This window comes from Sapajus apella, unplaced genomic scaffold (assembly GCF_009761245.1).
Source record: "Sapajus apella isolate SASKATOON/1434 unplaced genomic scaffold, GSC_monkey_1.0 scaffold110, whole genome shotgun sequence".
Classification (NCBI taxonomy): Eukaryota; Metazoa; Chordata; class Mammalia; order Primates; family Cebidae; genus Sapajus; species Sapajus apella.
The window spans coordinates 2,924,656-2,946,027 of NW_022437050.1; the positions used below are offsets into that span (position 1 = coordinate 2,924,656).

Genomic DNA, 21,372 nt, shown 5'->3' on the forward strand with positions numbered 1-21,372 from the left:
TCTGCATTACTTGGAGTGAAAGTCACAGGACTTTGCTTACCCTTGTCTCTTTTCTTGGCCACATTCAAAGATATGCTGTCCTCATAGTCTAATGTTTCATCCCAGCATCTGACATGTTTCAGACACAATTCAAGATGCTGATGCTTACAAATTTGCACAAGGGTAAACTTGTACAATCAGCTTTTATATCTTTTTCTTTTTATGTTACTATTTCTCTCTCTTTTCCCCGTTTCTTTCTCTTTCTTCTTTTTCTTTCTTCTTTCTTTTTCTTTCCTTCTTTTTTTTTTTTTTTTTTTAACAAGCTCTTGTATTGAGGGCTTTCAACAGATCTCACAGCGAGGGAGTTGCTCTGCTACGTACAAAACCCCAACCCAGAAACAACCCAGGTTGTTTACAAACGGGTTAGCACCAGGTTCCCCATAAACATGCATTGCTTGATAGATGACGGGACGGGGTGGCTTTTTGTATTAATATTTTATAAGAAATAGAACTTGGGTTGTAAGTTTCAAAGAGAGGCAGGAAAACAAAAATGTTTAATGATACTATTTTTTGAACATATTCTATACCCCAGGCACTCCACATTCCATCCCATTTCACCACGATCCTACACATATGATTTCCCCATTTTATAGGTGAGAGCATTGAAGTTCAGAGCGGTCAATCCTCTTAGTAAGTCGAAGAGTGGCATACAAGCTCAACTCTATGACTGCAGAGCCTGATCACCTAACTACTATGCTTCCTTGCCGGGACTTTCCACAGAAGACCATCATTCCCTGAACTCAGTGCTGGAAAATCAGTTGTGTGACCCATTTCGTCAAGCCATGGCCTAGCAGAGCTTTGTTTCTGTCCCATTTGGTTGAGCAGTGCTCATGCTGGATTGTAAAGGTGGAACTCACTCCCTGGCTCCTCAGAATAGTCATTCCTCTCTGCTCAACAACACTGGCTCCTTTGCTGCTGGACTAGCCCAGCAGATATAGCGATGAGAAGTTCTGTGTCTGCTACCCATGGGAAGAGGACATCTCCATCTTTCTGAAAAACAGCAGTTTTCAGCTTTCTCTTCTGGTGAGGCAGAGTGGGGGAGAACTGGAGCTTTCAAGTAGGGCAGACTCGGATTTGCATCCTAACCTCATTCCTTACCAGCTGTGCAACCTGAGGCAAGTGTCTTAACCTCTCAGTTGCCTCGTTTTTAAAAGTGAGATAAGAATAGTCTCTGAATCATTGAATTAATTTAGAGGATTAAAAAAAATTACCAGCAAATGCTAGTAGCAATTGTTCACACCTGTAATCCCAGCACTTTGGGAGGCCAAGGAAGGAGGGTCACTTGAGGCCAGGAGTTCAAGAACAGTCTGGGTAACATAGTGAGACCCTGTCTCTACAAAAAATTTTAAATGTTAGCCAGGTATGGTGGCATATGCCTCTAGTCCCAGCTACTCTGGAGGCTGAGACAGGAGGATCAATTGAGCTTGGGAGGTTAAGGCTACAGTGAGTCATGATCATGTCCCTGTACTCTGGGTGACAAAGTGAGACTGTCTCAAAACAAAACAAACAAAACAAAATAGAACAGATATAATCATTTCTGTCTCTATGGAAAAATTAGCATCTTGTAAAACACCAATGAAATTTGCAATGAGCTGTTCCTAGTTCCTCCCTCCCAGCCCATCTTCAGCTAGACCTAACCCACCCCTACTCTGAAGCTCTAGAAAAGTCTGGAGCTAAAGCCATTAATTTCAAGGCTCCCTGGACCACCTTAAGGCCAGGAAACTCTGATCTGTCCCACACCTGCCTTCTTTCCTCTCCTCTTTTCCATAAGACCTCTTACTCAGCACTGGCCCATCGCTGGCTGGCTTTCTCCACCTCAGCATCTCACACTGTGGGCTACCATGTGGCTGGATGTGCTATGAGGAAAACAATTCCACTTCCTTTAAAACCTGCCATTTTTAAATAGCAACACCCTGGGCACCTAAAATAAAAAAAGTGAGAATTTTCAAAAAGAAAGAAAGAAAGAAAAAAAAAGAACAAAGAAGGAAAGAAAAGAAAAAGAATTACACTCATATACAGTTTTTCAGAGGGTAATTTAGGATCCTCAATTAAAATGTATTTTCTCATAATAAACTATTAAGAGCAGACACCTGAGTGTGTGGTCCTGGGGATTGGGAGTAGGAAGTGGGAAAAGAGCTTTCTTTCTTTTTTTTTCTTAAGAGATGAGGTCTTGCTCGGTTGCCCAGACAGGTCTCGAACTCCTGGGCTCAAGCAATCCACCTGCCTTGGCCTCCCAAAGAACTTTTCTTTTTACCTCATGTCCTTCTGTACTCTTTGACTATTTTGCATAAATGTGTATTTCTTTTATTTTATTAAAACAGTTAACTAAAATGAATAAATACATTTCCCTGATCAGATTTATCCTATGGAAATATTTGTTCAAAATATAAAAAGATAGAGAAAAAGGGGTGTTCACAGAGGCATTATTTATTACACTAAAATAAAACTGGAAAAACTTGAATATCCATCAATAGACAAATGGTTAAATTAGTTATGGTTCATCCATCCTGTGACTACTCTGTAGCTATTAACAGATAATAAAGATGAACTTTACTATCTGTTAATAACTACAGAGAAGTCACAAAAGGGACAAAGGTATATACTAAATGTATATATGGAGGGACAAAAGTATATACTAAATGTTAAAGAGCAGATTTAAAGCAAAAGATGGAACAGCATCCCAGTTTTGGAAAAGGAGAACATATATCAGTATACGCAATATCCAAAGAAACAATACAAGAAGAACATTTCAAGCTGCTAACACTGGTTCTTTGTCGTGGGTTCCACTGTGGTGGAAATTCACAAAGGTATATATTCTTAGGATATTTGAAGTTTTTACAGTGAGCGTGAAGCAGGAGGAAAAGCAGAGAAAAGAAAATAATGTTTGAATACAGTCAGAAGTTTTAAAAACATCACAGTGTCAGCTTAGATGATTGTGGGAGAAGAATAAGGGGTATACATCAAATGCTGGGTGTGCCGGGATGCACACCCTTGTAACCACATAACCCCATTAGCAGTGAGCAGCAGCTAGAGAGCACCTGCCACCTGCTCATCTGTATCCATGGAGGTTCAAGTTCATGACAGTCTCTCTCATGTTCTTCTAGAAGGCTAGCCATTTTCTTCATAGATTCCAATAAAGTAATTCGGTGTGCTTTTATGTGGGTATATTTATCTTATAAGTGAAATGATAACTCAGGAATAATGTCCAAGCACCATTCTTACTAGATCAAGATAACATGACCCTAGCATGATGAAACCTGTGTGTTTAGATTTTCTTACAAAAGGTTATTTCCCCAAGCATAAAGTAGAATTCTCAAGGTATCCTACATATTGTTCCTCTTAGTATCGCTGAGCTGTGAATGCTCCTCCAAAGCCCTTCCTCCCAGAATAAAAAATATGAAATGTTTAATGAGTTTGCAAGAACAGATTTTTTGGGTCTTCTTTTTAAGCACTGAAGAACCAGTAGCCAAAATACGTAAGTGGATAACAACTTTATTGCATTTCAAGAAATAATCCCTTGCAGAGATGTGATATTCATTTCATATTTGTTAATCCATTGAAGTAACAGCAAATAAAACCAAGTATGCAGCATAAAGTGACAATTGTGAACCCTAAGACTAAACTCTTAATGGAAATGATTTGGAGTAAGATTTCCAGAAAAATTGGCAGGGGGGTAAAAATCTCTTGGCAACGAAAATGTAGGTTAAAACTAGTCTGCCCAAAGGGTTTAGCTGGTAGATAAAGAGCTTCTACAAATTAAGTAAAATACTAATAACCTCATAGAAAAATGAACAAAAGGAACATAAATATTGAAGCTTATGGAAAGATGCTCAATGTCACTATAATAACAGAAATGCAAATAAATTATACTTAGGTACTATTTTTTAAAACCCCTATCAGATTAGCAAAGATCAAAACATAAGATAATGGTGTTGGTGAGGTTTTGAGAAAACAGGCTTTTCACATGTGGCCCTGGGGAATGTTCACTGGTACAACTTCTGTGGAGAGTAATTTGCTTGTAGTCAACAAAATAACAGATGCAAATATCCTTTGACTCAGCAATTCCACTTCTAGAAATGTTTTCTACAGACTGGAGCTTCTCAACCTCAGCACTGTTGACATTTTGGGCTGAAAATTCTTTGTTGTGAGTCTGTTCTGTGAATTGTAGGATATTTGGCAGCATCCTCAGCTTCTACCCACTACATGTTGGTTGCACCCACCTCCCCACTTAGAACAACCAAAAATTTCCCCAGACTTTATCAAATGTGCCCTGGTGGGCAAAATCACTTTTGGTTGAGAACCACTGTTACAAATATATTCATGGAAAATAACACATCTACAAGACTATTCATTTCTCATTGTTCATAATAACAAAAAACTGGAAACAGACCATCCATTATTAAAAGAAAGTTTTCATGCATGCAATGAAATATTATGCTACCATAAACAGAATAGAGAATATATTTGTGTATCAATGTGGATCAATCTCCAGGATATGTTGTTAGCCAACTAAAAGAAAGGTTAAGAAGTGTGTGTAGAGTATGTTACTACTGTTTAAAAAGGAAGGAAAGAATGTTTATTTGTATGATAAGTATATGTATAAAGTATTATTGGAATAATTTATGAGAAATTAACTAGCATGTTTGCTTTGATGTAGGGCAGCAATGTGACATGGGACAAGGATGAGAGATCTGTTACAGCATAACATTTTGCAACTGTTTTTGAAAATTATCAAAATGTGCCACATGGCAAAACCCTGTATCTAAAAAAATAAAAATAAAAATAAAATTATGTGAATGTATTATCTCTTTAAGAATTAAAAACTAGTCTGCATTTCGCAGAAGCTCTCCAAACAAAAGTGGCTATTAATACACAGATGTAAAGTCCAGCAGGCACAGAGGCAAGGGGACTAGGATTCATTCCAACAGCAGTTAATTATGCTTTAGGAAACAGTTATATGAATCTGAAACATAGTTGGAAAGCAATGTAAACAATACTAACTTCATGTTACTGAGATTTATAATGAGCTGGTTTGGAATTAGAGCAGCCTTTTCCTGGATTCAGAGAAATTTGGGTTCAGTTTGTGACAGCAGGTTCATTTGCTTGCTTTGCTCTGGCAGAACGTGGGGGCCCAAGATCTCTTTTGACCATCTTCCCTACTCCTCTGTGCTTATGACTATTAGTAGCAAAAACCACAATTACTTTTGCACCAACCCAATATCGTCAAGTGCTCTGGACTCTGTGAATCACCTCTGCATCTCCAAATGTCCAGTGGAGGTTATTACATTTCACTCTTGGAGCTACTTAAAAGCAAATTATAATGAATGATGATTCACGTTGCTGTTCCATGAATTCAGTGCCCTCAGGCTTCAGGTTGCAGCCCAGGCTTACAATTTTTACCATACCCTATTTCCCTCAAGTAGTACTGTCTGCTTAACAGTATTCTTTCGATTGACTTATTTTTTCCACTTAAATTTATTCTAGGAGGAAACTTTAAATCACCACCATAAATTTAAAAACACTTATTTCTAATATAAATTGTAGTAGACACATAACTATTAAAGACATGTTAAAACCAGATCTGTCCATGTGCCATCTTCCGTGCTCCTGGTAGTACCCCACTTTGGGAAACACCAAATTGGATCAGCCATGGAACTGGCCTCAGCATGGATTGTGGAAATAAGGGACCCTCAAGCTCCCTTTCTAGGTCCCTTTGCTGTGCTATTATTTTCCTCCTGGTACTCCTTGTATTATCACTTTGGATACAGCCTTCCCAGAATGTTAATTTCAGAAGAGGCTCAATAAGTGGTGAACACTGTTATTAGTTGTTAATCTGGAAAACTAAATAGCGCTGAGGTGATACAGCATCTTTCCTTGTTAGAGGCCACCGCAGGAACAGATCCTCAGGTTTACAAGCCCAGGCTCATGTTTATTAGCCCCTAGAGTCCAGGTGAATGAAAACACACTCTGCAAAGTCACCAAAGACTGGAGAATTCACAAACTCACAGCAAGAAATTGGCTGAGATGCTTGCAGTTGCGAAGGTGAATAGAATTACCTTTTCACAAGGTAATTCAACTTGTGTAACCACAGAGATATCAGGAAAGGTCACACTAATGTGTGCAGGAGCAAAGTATAGGGAATCCTTATGTCCTGAGGCATGGTGTCACCTTTATACTTTTTGTGTCCTTTGGCAAATTACTTACTGTCCTCTTATCTTCATTGTTTCCTCACTAAAACAAAATTTTACTTTTATCATGTTCAAAGCATTGTAAGGAGGAAATGAGAAAATACTTAACAAAGTGTTCAGTCCTCTTCTTGTAGTGATGCTAACTATTGTGGTTTAAAAAAAAAAATATATGGTTGCTGTTGATGATGTTTGTGCTTTTTTTTTTTTTTTTTTGAGACAGATTCTCACTCTGTCACCAGGCGCCAGGCTGGAGTGCAGTGGCGCAACCTTGCTCACTGCAACCTCTGCCTCCCAGGTTCAAGCAATTCTCCTGCCTCAGCCTCCTGAGTAGCTGGGACTACAGGCGCGTGCTACCACGCCCAGCTAATTTTTTTGTATATTTAGTAGAGACAGGGTTTCACCATGTTGGCCAGGATGGTCTCGATCTCTTGACCTCGTGATCTGCCCGCCTCAGCCTCCCAAAGTGCTGGGATTACAGGCGTGAGCCACCGCGCCCGGCCTGTTTGTGCTGTCTTTTGGGTAAATCTGCTGGGCAGCCTGGATCGAGCCTGCTGGTCCCCACTCAACACCTTTATCGGAGTGTGTTAGAAACTCACCAACAAATTCTTGCCCCAACTCTGCCTTATCAGCTTCCATTGTAAGATGTATCAGAACCAAACAAGCTTAGATCTGAAAATGTCCATTGAAGAACATTTAATCCAACTTTTAATGTTTGTCCTATATGTGTAACCTAGATAAAGATACTTAGCTTCTTTAAACCTCGGCCTTCTCATAAATTACATGGGGATGACAATAGAATAACATAATGATTCTGATTATTGTGAATATTTATAAGACACATAAAGCACTTAACCTTGATCCTTTGAAATACAGCAAGAACTCATTAAATATTGGCTGTTATTATTTCAGATTTTGTGTTGGTTACACACGAAACGTCTGACATCATTTTTAGGGTGTGTTCTTGGGGTCTTGTTTGTATTTTGACAACATGCTTTCTCATGAGCCACACAGTTATTAATCATCCTAAAGGTATTACTTCCTAGAAAGGCTTCCATGTTTGGTTAATCTCTATCACTTTTTGTGAATTCCTGATATCATGGCCAGAGATACACAATCACAGTTTCCATTTAAAAAAAATAGAGATAGGGTCTCACTCTGTGGCCCAGGCTGGAGTGCAGTGGTGCCTTGAACTGTGGCCTTGAACTCCTGGGCTAAAGCAATTCTCTTGCCTCAGCTTCCCAAACTGTGGGACTACAGGTGTGTACCACCATGCCCAGTTAATTTTTTTTTTTTTTTTTTTTTTTGTGGAGACGGGGTCTCACTATGTTACCCAGGCTGGTCTCAAATTCCTGCCCTCAAGCAATCCTCTCACTCTGGCCTCCCAAAGTGTATTACAAATTGAACCAATTTTCTACTTTCTTGAACTGGATAAGTTTTTAGAAATCATTCGGTCTAACTTTATAATGTCAGAGACGAGGACAATAAGGTTACAAGGTGACTTTCCACTGGTTCTTGTTTTATCATTTCTACTATTCAATTTACACGTTGGGGAGATGAGTCACAGAGCTGGAAGATGCCTTGTTGATCCTTGAAAGTCAGGCACAGGCCAAGGGGCATAGGGTTCTAAGCAGTTTCCCTGCCCTCCTTCAAGCAGGGAATGTCTACTTCTCTCTGTTTTATGTGTGGGGATGGTGATGGCATGTATAATTTTGTATTAAAATATTGTTTAAAGTTTGGAAAAACACTGATCTGGCCAAATCCTTTGATTTTATGGACAAGAAAGCTAAATCCCAGAGGGGGTAAAGAATTAGCCAGGTGAGCCAGGCCAAATCCCTTTTCTATTAGACTGCCCTGTTGTCGCTTCCTCACCTCATCCCACTTCTCTGGAATTACAGCCTGAGAATTTCAGTGTCTTAGGCCCTGTCTAAAATTAAAACTGGCTTCTATGGAGCAGTCAAAAGTGGCTCCTGTGACACCTTCTTATATTTCATTTGCTCCTTGATAAGGTGTTTGATGACCTAACCCAAAGAGCTCATTCATGGGAACCTTTCAGACCACGCCCCCCGCTCCATGACAGTCAGTCAGGGGATTCAGGTTTTGCAGAGTAGGAGAAATCCTGGCACACCTGAAATCCAACTATGTAGGTGATGGGCTCATTTACATACATGTGACACTGACATTAAATCAAATCATCTCTCCCAAATCACAGCTTTTGTTAAAAAAATAGAGAAAAAAAATCAAATCATCTCACCTATGTATAAAAGATTACATATCTTCCCCTCTCTCTCACTGCAACATTCAAAATGATGTACTTGAAAAATCACAGTGGGATTCTTTTGTTTCTATTAATTTGTCTTTAGAAACATAATCTCTAATGGTTTTGGTAACAAATATGGTGCCGCTTTTGGTGACCCATGCACTGCTTCCCCGATCTCTTTGGAAGATGAGGTAGCAACAAATGATCAAAACCAGAAAGTGTTCCTATCCTGTGACACAATTATCCTATTTGGGGCACTCTATCCTAAGAAGCTGATTTTAAAAATGAGTCAGTCCTGTATTATGTATACTATTTTTTTTGGTGTTTTCATTATACATGGAAACAACCTGCATGTTGAACCATAACTAATAAGGAAGTTCATCTATTCCTCCAGGTGCATAAGATAGATAAACATGTTCATGCAATGAACTGACTCAACCATTAAAAAATCATATAAATGAAAAATGATTACTTTGGAGGCGATGTAGATATATGGAAATACATTTATATAAAAGAATAAATGGAAAAGTAGAATATAAAATTGTCATGCATTATGATTTTAACTATGCAAAAGATATGTCTGCATGAGAGAAAAGACCAGTGCTCACAGAGATAGTAAATTGATGTCGTCAGACAAGAATTATAGAAAACATTCTGGGTGTACTTGGCTCATTAATTATTTTTGACAGTATGGAGATCAGAAGGTTCCTTGCTCTGCCTTGAGATTAATCAAAGCTGATTTAACCCAATTCTAAGTTGGTTTCCGTCTCTGCTGTTGCAGTCTACCTGAGCTCAGTGTTGATCCTGACCCAGCTTATACACTAGGCACTTTCCCATCAAAACATGGAGTAAGATGATTCTGGACAAAGTTTCCTCAGGAAGAAGGATGCCACAAGAAAGTTAAAACATAAGACAAATAGGCCAGGCACGGTGGCTCATGCCTGTAATCCCAGCACTTTGGGAGGCTGAAGCAGGTGGATCACAAGATTAGGAGATCAAGACCATCCTGACCAACATGATGAAACCCCACTTCTACTGAAAATACAAAAATTAGACAGGCATGGTGGTGTGTGCCTGTAATTCCAGCTACTTGGGAGACTGAGGCAAGAGAATCTCCGCCTCCCAGGAGGCGGAGGTTGCAGTGAGCTGAGATCACGCCACTGCATTCCAGCCTGGGCAACAGTTGAGCAAGACTCTGCCTTAAAAAAAAAAAAAAAAGACAACTGAAGAATAGCTCATAGGATGAGACACTACACAGTGGCCAAGGAGACCAGCACAGTAGACTCCACCCAACTTCCTGGCTTCTATTCTTGGCCATTGTATAATCTGCTGACCCCACAACTGTCAGCTCACTTCTAGATGGATGGAATCACACCCACTGGTTTAACCTTGGAAACTTTTCATTGAGGTTGGAATCAAATCCAAACTCCTTGCCATGATCCACAAGGGCCTGCAGATTTTGGCTTCTGTGTATCGTCTTGTGCCCTTCTCTTGAACTCTACACGTTCAAATCTCTATTCCCCACAAAAGCCAAGCCTTTTCCTACCTTAGGGTCTTTGCACTTACAGTTCCCTCTGCCCAGAATGCGCTTCTCCATTTCTTTACTTAACTAGCTCTTTCCTCAAACTTTAGTTCAGCTATAAATTCCTTCTCCGACCACCCTTCCTCACAATTCAGCCCCAGTGGATATGTGGTCTTGCCATAGAACCTACCACATTCTTTATCTGCCCTATGCAGTTATACACTTGCTTGCTGTCTGTCCCATCCCCTAGAATGCAAGCTATTAGGCTGGTGCACAATTAATTGACCTCAATTAAAAACCTCAATTACTTGTGCACCAACCTAAGACACCTACCTCCACTATTTACCACTGCGTTTCTCACATCTAGCACAGTGCCTGGCACAGAGCACTTGTTTGCAAAATATTTCCTGAACAAATGAATACATCTAAATGTACCAAAACAGAAATGTTTCCTTGATACAGAGTCAACTAAACACACACACACACACACACACACACACACACACACGGCCAGGCGTGGTGACTCACGCCTGTAATCCCAGCATTTTCAGAGGAGGCCGAGACGGGCGGATTATGATGAGGTCAGCAGATTGAGACCATCCTGGCCAACGTGGTGAAACCTCATCTCTACCAAAAATACAAAAATCCGCTGGGCGTGGTGACATGCGCCTGTAGTCCCAGCTACTTGTAAGGCTGAGGAAAGAGAATCGCTTGAACCCGGGAGGCCTAGCAGTGAGCTCAGATGGCACTGCTGCTCTCCAGCCTGGGGACAGAGCAAGACTCTGCCCCCCAAAAAAAAAAAAAACAATAATAATAAAGATTTGGCACAATATATGAAGTTTGGGGGAAAAATTCTATAGTTGAATTTTTATAACAACCAGGTAAAATTTCTGTGACTTTTTAAATATCAAAAAAGGAAAAATATGATGAGAAACCTGCTTATAAATAACTTTAGGTTAATAGGAATTATACAGCAACATAAGACACAAGAACCTGTCTCAAGTTCTTATTCTATTAAAATACAGAAAACTTTTACTGAATTTCAAGGAGCTGAGCAGACCATTGATTCAAAAGGGGACTTTTATATGACTGGGAAAGCATTACAGAGCCGTTTTCTCCTCAGGATCACTTTTAGTTAGGCCTCTGAGTGTCATAAAGCCAAATCCAAACTGACCTCTGGATGAAAATTACATCCTAGAAGGTGTACTTTTTCCAGCTGGCCTCATAACTCATTGATGAATGGAGGAATGTATTAGTTAGTTAAGAAAATAAGGGCGGAATGAGAATTTACCATATGGTCCATCAACATTTGCAAAGAGCTTTACAATAGTTTTTTGTAGATACGATTTCTGAGTTTGATATTTAAATGTCTTGTTTTACATGGAGCTCATAGTTCAAGAAACTGAGCTTTTTTTTTTTTTTTTTTTTTTTTTTTTTCAGAGTTTTTCTTTTTTTCCCCGGGTGGGGTGCAGTGGGGCAATCTTGGCTCACTGCAACCACCACCTCCAGGATTCAAGTGATCCTCCTGCCTCAGCCTCCCAAGTAGCTGAGATTACAGGTATGTGCCACCAAGCTTGGCTAATTTTTGTATTTTTAGTAGAGACGGCATTTTGCCATGTTGACTAGGCTGGTCTCAAACTCCTGAGCTCAGGTAATCTGCCCGCCTCAGCCTCCCAAAGTGCTGGGATTATAGGTGTAAGCCACTGTGCATGGACTGAAATTGAGCTCTTCTGCTTTCTTTCAGGCTGAGTCAGAAACTAAACTCTCGTGTTTGTAGTATCTCCCTGTGGCCTGTTTTTACTGCAGAAACTGATGAATGGGTGTACCAGCCCCTGAATAGTAGGTGTCGAATCTAATTTTACTGTGAGAATATTTGCCTCCAAAAAAGAAAATTTCAATACAATAGTTATCTCCATGAAACGTTAACCTCACGTAACACAGGTAAAGATCAATTCATGATGAAACTCCATTAAAACAGATGGAAACCATGCATGCCTCAATTATCAAGTACTTTGCTTGGGCCCTTAGTTTCTTTGCGTGGCTAGACAAGACCCACATTTTTAGCTTCCAGATGCTTTTCTGAATGCAATGTGAGTTATGTGACCTTCATTCGTTCCCCAGGTATTTACTGACAACTACTAAACAGTGTCCAGAACTGTTTTAGATGATAGTGATACCATGATGAACAACACAGGCAAGAACTCTGCTCTCATGGACCTGCCCTTCTAGTAGATGGACAGACAGAAATTAAACAGAGAAGCACATCCATAAACCTAACAAATAAGTACAGATACTAAAGTATCTATGTGCTTTGGAAGAGGTGGGAAATAAATCAACAAACAAACAGAATTAGCCAGGCATGGTGATGCACTCCTGTAGTCCCAGCTAGTCGGGAGGATCAGCTGAGTCTGAGAGGCAGAGGTTGCAATGACCCAAGATCCTGCTACTGCACTCCAGCTTAGGTGAGAGAGCAAGACCATGTTTCAAACAAACAAGCAAACAAACAAACACTCTTACAAAAATCTGGGGTGTTTGAGGCAGTGGAAACAGCTAATGCTAAGATCCTGCATCTTGAGAATGAGTGTCATTTTACATGTGTGTCTCACTTGTCTCACCCTAGTCCTGGCCCTGTACAAAGGCCCTGCAGGGACCTTGAGCTTGGAGTGTTTCAGAAAGAAGGCAGATGTGACGGAGCACATGAAGGGAGTGTGGTGTAAAATGAAATAAAGAAGGCAGGCTGGGACCACAGGTTGAGGGGTCTTGTAAGCCATAGTTGAGAATTTATTTAAATACTCTAAATAGCCATGGAGGGTTTTAAGGTAGAAAGTATTATTTGATTTATGATCTTAAGGTTCATTCTAGGTGCTATGTGGATAACAGACTGTAAAGAGCTTCAAGTGTCAGCAGGAGCCCAGCTGGAATACAACTGAATGACATGGGAATGTAGAGAAGAGAGCCCATGACTGCTGAACGTCTCAAGCAAAAATGCTCGGGAAGTTTTAAGAATATTATCTACATTGCCAGGCACGATGGCTCATGCCTATAATCTCAGCAGTTTGGGAGCCCGAGGCAGGAGGGTTGCTTGAGCTCAGGAGTTAAGAGGCCAGCCTAGGCAATACAGTGAGACCCTGTAAAAAAAAAAAAAAAAAAAAAAAAAAAAAAAAAAAAGCCAAGTACCCCACGCAGTGGCTCACGCCTGTAATCCCAGCACTTTGGGAGGTCAAAGCAGATGGATCGCCTGAGGTCAGGAGTTCAAGATCAGCTTGGCCAACATGGTGAAACCCCATCTCTACTAAAAATACAAAAATTGGCCAGGCGTGGTGGCTAACACCTGTAATCCCAGCACTTTGGGAGGCCAAGGTGGGTTGATCACGAGGTCAAGAGATCAAGACCATCCTGGCCAACATGGTGAAACCCCGTCTCTACTAAAAACACAAAAATTAGCTGGGCATGGTGGTGCGTACCTGTAGTCCCAGCTACTCAGGAGGCCAAGGCAGGAAAATTGCTTGAATCTGGGAGGCGGAGGTTGCACTGAGCCGAAATTGTGCCACTGCACTCCAGCCTGGTGACAGAGCCAGACTCCATCTCAAAAATAAAGTAAAATAAAATAAATTTTAAAAATTACAAAAATTAGTGGGGCGTGGTGGCAGGCACCTGTAAGCCCAGCTACTCGGGAGACTGAGGCGGGAGAATCGCTTGAACCCGGGAGGCAGAGGTTGCAGTGAGCCAAGATCGTGCCAATGCACTCCAGCCTAGGGGACAAGAGCGAGACTTTGTTTAAAAAAAAAAAAAAAATAGCCAGGTGTGGTGGTGCATGCCTGCAGTCCCAGCTATTCGGTAGGTTGAGGCAGAAGGATCACTTGAGCCTGGAAATTGAGGCTACAGTGAGCTGTGATCAAGCCACTGTGCTCCAGCCTGGGTGACAGACCCTCCCCCCCACCCAAAAAAAAGAATATTATCTACAGAGGGTTTAGCTGTAAAGTCAAGGAGAAGGGTAAGACTGGGCAGAGGAAAATGGAGAAAAGAGTTGCTTAAACTCCTAAAAAGCTTTGAGGACTGGGACCTGGACCTCCTGCTTGTTCCTACAGGTGCCTCTGTGATCCAGCTCTTAAAATTCCAACCACCTGAATCTTCCTCTTCCTTGTTCAAGGACAGGCCATACACTACTGCCTCCAAGGAGTTTTTGCTACTTGTTCCTACACTCACTAATCTCCCTATTGAAGCCCTACATCACTTGCCTTGGTCTCTATTATTTGTTCATTGAACCTTTTCTATTTGAGATTCGCTTGTGTCACTAACATCTCCAGCTTTCTTTCTTCTTTTATTCCTTCCACAAATGATGCATGAGTGAATAGTGTGTACCAGACACTCCTGTAGACACTGGCGAAGCCATCTTTAACAACTTGGGTGCTTGCTCTCATATAGCTGATAGTCCAGTGGAGGGCGAGGCGGGGAGATGACATTAATACATCATCACATTAACTAATGGGTAGTTACAACTTCGACCTGTGCTCTGAAGAAAGGGCAGTGGCGCTACGGTAGAACAGGACAGGAGGACATGACTTCGTCTAGGGAAATCAATGAAGGCTTTCCCAATAAGTGACACTTAAAATGGAGGCTTTAACACCGAAGAAAATGTGGTGTGGTTGGAGCCCAGAGACGGGAGAAAGTGAGACATGAGCTGAGACAGAAGAGACCATGGGGTAGATTCTGGTGGTGTCCATCCTTAGGGAATAGGGAGAGCCGCTGCAGGGACACATTGATGTCTGATGAAGGTCATCAGGACTTGACTATGGTCACATGTCAGAAGCTGGTGCTGGCAGCCATGTGGAGATTCTAGAGGAACTTTAGGAGGCAAAGCTTGCCAAGGCGCTCTCTCTCTCTTTCTCTCTCTCTCTTTCTCTTTGTCTCAGACACATAGCAGGCGTTCTTGAAGTGAATGGAGACAAAGATTTGTCCTGAAGCATATGTGGAAAATGTAGAAGTCACAAAGTTCTTCATTGCAGAAGACCCATGTGGCACAGAGTACCAATTTTCAGGACTGTCCTTTACACTGGGGACTTCAGAGCAAGAGTGTATTGCACACTTTGTAAAAACCCAATGGAATACCTGATTACCTGTGAGTAACAACTGCTAATGGTCATAAGTACTATTTATCAGGGACCAATGTAGACTCTAGAGACATGGGACCTCAGGCAAGTTATTTAAACTCTCTTTTGTCTCAATTTCTTGACCTACAAATTGGGGTAATATTAGTTCCTAACTTACAGGGTGTTGGTAATGATTAGGTGAAATAATTCACATTTTTGCACAGTGTTGGACATGTAGTAAGTGCTCGGTAAATGTTAGTTACTATTTTATTCGAATAAAGGTGACCTCCGTCTTATTAAAAGGAAATGAGATTAATAAGATCAAGAAGGAATGTTCAATTATTTTATCTTATTTTTGAGACACGATCTCAGTCTGTTGCCCAGGCTGGATTACAGTGCCTTGATCACAGCTCACTGCAGCTTCAACCTCCTGCGCCCAATGGATCCTCCCACTTCACCCTCCTGAGTAGCTGGGACTACATGCATGCACCACCACACCTGGCTAATTTCTTTTTTTTCATTCTTTTTTTTTTTTTTTTGTAGAGATGGAGTCTTACCATGTTGCCCAAGGCAGGTCTCAAACTCCTGGGCTTAAGCGATCCGCCCACCTCGGCCTCCCCAAGTGCTGAGATTACAGGTGTGAGCCACTGCGTCTGGCCTTGTTTAATTATTTTAAAAACATAAATCGTTCCTTAGAGGATTGCACAGCATTATATAATGTAGACAAAATCACACAGATCAAATGTGAGCTGTGACACAGATCTGGTGTCAGATCTGTCTGACACCAGAGGCAGTGTTTCTGCTATGCAGTAATGCTTTCCAAAGCAAGGAAAGGGGATCATCTTTCCCATCTGCCATGTTTAATTTAGAAAGGATGCTTCCCTTCCTGCAAGTAGGAGTGAAGAAGGAAATTAAATAATAGCAATAATAGTAAAACAAAACCTTATAATTTGTAGTTGCTATGTGACAAAGGACATTTTGCTGTGTTGTGTGTTGTTTAATATGATACCTCCCAGCTCTGTTTAAGGCAGAATAACTGCCTTCCTGCAAAGCACTGAACCTTATCTAACCTTCCCACATTCTTAACAAAGTTCCCAGGCATCTAAAAATTCCTGTTTTTCTTGTTGATCAGCTGCAAGTCACAAAACAGATAAACTCAAAACTGCAAAATGTGTTTCTCAAGACGTTACTTTTGAAATGTAAAGTACATCACAAGATATGTCACAAATTAATTAACTGCTCTTTGTTCTGCTTCTGTAAACTTGCTTCCTACTTTGTCACCCTGTACCACCCAGGTGCATCAAAGAAAACGCCATTTTCTTCATCCTTTGCTCAGAATTAAGAAGCAAATGCGCTGAGCCTGTGATCATTTAAATAGAATCCTCCTGCAACCCCATCGGTCTCTCCAGATCTCTGATTTCCTGCTGCAGGAGATAATTCTGTTGCTAGATCAGACTCCAGGCTAAAGGGAAGAGGCTGTGAGGAGTGGAGACCCTTACCCAGATGCTGATCGGAATGGTAATTTGACTGTTTCTCTTATTCCATGTAAATGATAATGCCTTCTGTACCGTAAGGAGCACAGCACACTTGATCCCTAAGGTGCAAAGAGTCATCAAAATAGGAGAAACTTTCCAGTTCTCCAGAGGGGCTTTCAGAAGATCAAGGTGGTGCTTGGGCAAAATTGTGAGTAATAATCACCTTACCATGCAGTGATTGGTAAAAAGCTTATAACATACTTTTCCCATGAAATACTCAACATTACTTGAAGTAGGTAGTGTTGGGGTCTAGAGGACATAGGCATAAAGAGGTCAAATATCTTGTCGAGATCCCATATTTAGAAAGTGACAGAGGCAGGATTTGAATCCAGCTCTAACTGGCCACACAAGCTATACCAATCCATGATGCTTATTCCCATCTAGGCTGCCTCTTCCATCCTGTGCTTACTCAAAGTGCCTGAGGCTCTCCATTTTCCTTTTACCATCGAAAAGGATCTGATATCAGTCACGTGCAACTAAGTATGCTGCTTAGTTGGTGGCTACCTTTCCAAGAATTATTTGTGCTTAGGCTTGGTGATGGTGTGCTGGACTTGGCTTGTACTGGCCTGGGGGAGCTAATTGTTAAATTTTCAGGAATTTGTGAAACCATTAGACATCACATTGGTAGTTTAAAATGGGCCATGATGGGAGTATTTACACCAAAGGAATTGGCAACACACTATGAATCAGGGCTTCCCAACAAGCCCCATCCTCGGATTCCTAAACATTTACCAGAACACCCACGGGCTCTTATCTCTCATTGTCCTCTGTCATAGAATTTTAGGCATCAGGGACCACTTGGGAAAAAATTGGCAGGCACAGGAGAGCATCTGAAATCATGCCTGTCTGCAGGCCACCACCTGCCAAATCTATGCTTCTTTTTGCTCCATACTGCTCCAGCAAGATGAAGGTGCTTCTTGGCCCCTTTGAACATACTTGCACATCCCAATAGGGAAAACAGCCATCTAACACCAGAATTAAATCCATGTTCCAGTAAAAGCCTCAATAGGCATGATTTTTTAGGTTAGAATAAACATACTTGATTTCCAGAATTACCAAATTTGTTCTTGAGTATGTAGAAGGGTTATTTTTCATATGGTGTTGTAAATTCATAGAATATGAGAACTGCAAGAATCATAATTTTACAAATGAGAAAAGAGAAAAAGAAGCTCTGAGACCCTAAGAGGGGCTATAACTGACCCAAGAGCTCATGATGCATGTATATCTCCCCACAGGCTTGTATTTAGCTACAGAACAGAAGGAATCCAGGACCCTGCTCTTAGCTTGACATCAAAGAATCCTTTAATATCTCCCATCATTTGAAAATAATGCCACTCTGCTGGCTTTTTTAGAGATATGAAAGCTACACAAATAATGGTTAATTTTTACTAGACGCTTACCAGCTGACAAGGCTGTGCTAAGTACCTAATATATTAAGTTGAACTGTATGAAACTGCTAATATCTGATATTTGATCCACCAAATAATTTCAAACAGTTCAGCCTAAAGACATTGTACCTGAGTCTTTGCCATCTTCCTATGAAATGGGTGCTATGATCACACCCATTTTACAGATGGAAAATGGAGGCTTTAATTTGAAGATGAAAATGTTCTTTCCACAAGTGTAATGTTATTTACTTCTAAGTAATATTAATGCACTCCTGTGTGCAAACTCGTGGCCCTAAATGATGTATTATACATAGGACATGAACAATAATAACTCACATATATTACTTTTTTCAGTGACCTTGGATAAATTTCTAATTAATGATTAAATAATTAATTATAAATAATAAATAATTTAATAAATTATTTATTAAAATAATTACAATAAATAAATAATTACTTTTAAAATGTTATTTATAAGTATAAAATATCGGCATTAGAAAACAAGAAATTTGATATTTGGACATGTATACTCTATATTTCACATGGAAGTATTAGAAACTATAGCCTAGGTCTCCCCAGAATGAAGTAATTGTCTTGGAAATTTTCATAATGCTCAGATAAAGAAGTAGGGTGGTTTTACAACATTGTCTACATGCAACTTATGACCAATAAAATTCTGAATTAAGGTCATCTGGTTTGTGATTATTTGCAAATAATATTGAGCTGAATTCACGAACAGTTCACAAATAGCAATTGGGCTAAGGAATTATTAGTACTAACTAAATGAGATGGTACTATTTTGAGTCAGAAAAACAAACTGGCGAAAACTGTAAAACGGCCTTTGAAAAAACATTTAAAGGTACATGATTGTTCTTTCAATATGAAACAAAAACTTTAAATGTTCCATTCACAAAAACGCGTTGAGTAACGCCATGCGATTTATTAGCTCTACACGATAAATCCTCCAAGTTCACAACCTGGGCTCCTGGCCACCTAGCAAAGAGGCCTTGCACATAATTCCATGTGTTTTCCGATTGATTGGTAAACTGTTATCAGTAAGAGTCTGATAACAAGACAAACAACTCTTTTCACTTCCAAAGAGGCAGGATTATTTTGCCTGCAACATTTTTTTTTCTGTAATTCACCAAAGACATGCAACACCTGCAACTTTAAAAGGTGAGGCATCCATAGGCTCTATACCCAGCCTGACCTACTTTGGAGCTCCCTCTCATTAAATGCTTTAAAGCCTGGCACTCCAAAGACTCCCAAACTCATGCCTCCACCTACTAAGTCAGGCCCCAACAAAGAATTGGAGCACTTTTGTTTCTAAGTGACCATCAGGTACCTAACAGTATTTTCCCTTCAGTAAAATATGTGATAATTCTTGTCCTACCCCACTAATGATGTAAAAATAATATAATCATACAGTAAGAAATCAAACATGCTTTGAAAGATTGCAGAGTAGGGCTAAACAAGAGCCACTGCATAAAACAAAGAAGTTTTGAAGAAGAAAGGGATCTTGTATGTTGTTATTTCCAGTTTTTTCCTTTTATAAAGCAAGAACCTGAAATAGGAGGTAGACATTTGTCCAGGCTGGATCACCTACTGAGAAGTAGAGTTTGGTCTCTTGACTCTTGTTTCTACCAAACTACATTATTAAGATTATTCCTGTTGCTTTTGTTACTACTGATGTTAAGAAGCATGAGACTATTTTTAGATGTAGAGGCAGACTGACCTAGCTAAGCAGCCATACTCTTCTGGGTAAGAATCGCTGGTCTGCACTGCAGAAAGTTTGTTCTTAATAACCCTGGTGTCCTAGGAAGTCTACCAAAGATGAAGAGGTTTGCCATTGTGCCTTACAACTTTAGACAATGAAATGCCTGGAGAATCTTATTCCAAGATTGGGCAAGTGACGAGTATTGAGACAAACAGTTAAATTCATGAAAACGTTAACACTGAACCCAACACTTAACCATTCTAAACAACAGTTTCTTCCACTAAAAAATAAGAAAGCTGGGGTAGATCATCTCGTCCAATGCTAATATTGTATTAATCTATGTTTCATTAAATTTAGTATGTTTCATAGAAAGTTCAAGTTTTATCTAATCATAATATTTGCTACCTAAAATGTTATTAATAATTTTAAAATTAAACATAATCTTGCAGGGGGAAAAAGCTGATAAATGTTAAATAGTTTTTAGAACTGAAATCGCCTATCACCACCATTTCACCTCTAGACTGCTTTATATATTGCTTTATCCTCTGATTACTTTTACTATACTTTTTATGTTGTTATAACAGGCATGCTGGTGTTTCATGTTTTCTATTTTATGCCATGTATATATATTTGCATCAGCCCAGTCCAAATATAAAATATTATGTGAAAAAAGACAAATGAAACTGCTTACATACCCCATGACGATCCTCAAAGTATGCCAGGCTAGCTTTGGTTAACACAAAGAAGCGGACTTTAAAGTTCGAGGGAGAAGTTCTTCTCTTTTGTTGGGATTTCTTGATGAGCTGTTCTTCCAGGAGGATAAAGTTGTTCATGATCCAGTTCTTGAAAGGTGATGCACCTTGGGCATCACCTCTTAGCACAACCAAAGGAAAGAGCTTTGGGGCAAAGAATGCGATGGAGAGGCAGTTGATGTTCAGAAAGCTGCTCAAGGGCAACTTGCTTTCAACGTTATCTTTCTATCAACATTTAGCCAACATAGCAGAGCTTCTCCTCTGATGTCAAAGGCCATAACCACATCCTTTCAAAATTCACAAAACCAAGAGGCATATGTAAAAAATGCATACACCCTTTGCTATATGGCTTGAAATAATATTTGAAGAATTGTAGACTCAGAATTATGGCAAGGATTACAGTTTAATCTTTCTAGTTCTTGGGTTAATCCATCCAACAGTTAAAACATGTAGCACAGGGGGTAAAGACTATGTGTGGTTTTGCTTACCATGATACACTCAGCAAACTTCAGACATAAGAAAAGATGTTTAAGAAAAATTTGTTCAATAGATCATCACCAAATTGGGTTGGACAAGTAAAAGAGGTAATGAGCCAAACTCCTCATATATGAAAATGAAGAAATATGTTGCTGAAGATTATTAGTTTTTAAGATTTAAATTAAAACCCGTAGAAATTTCTCAATGCTACATATAGATGACTGCCTTTCTACACTGACATTTTGTGGAAATGTGAAAAATAAATGAATCCTTCAGAATGGCATAACAAACAAAGTATACACATGGGCTTTGAAAACAGACAAACTTGTGTTGGACTCCCAGCTCTGTCCCTTACTACACTTTTTCTTTGAGCAAGCTATGCCTTCTCTGATCCTTAGCTTCCTTGT

General features: G+C 40.0%; 1 protein-coding gene across 1 annotated transcript in view; it reads right to left on the reverse strand.

Moving 5' to 3' along the window:
• The window catches only part of ITK (IL2 inducible T cell kinase), a 76,618-nt gene extending 55,908 nt beyond the window's left edge, over positions 1–20,710 (reverse strand). The window contains exon 1 of the mRNA XM_032259557.1: positions 20,432–20,710. Coding sequence (XP_032115448.1) covers positions 20,432–20,569 — 138 coding nt within the window. The 5' untranslated portion in view covers positions 20,570–20,710. The remainder of the gene's footprint in view (positions 1–20,431) is intronic.
• Positions 20,711–21,372: the final 662 nt, after the last annotated feature.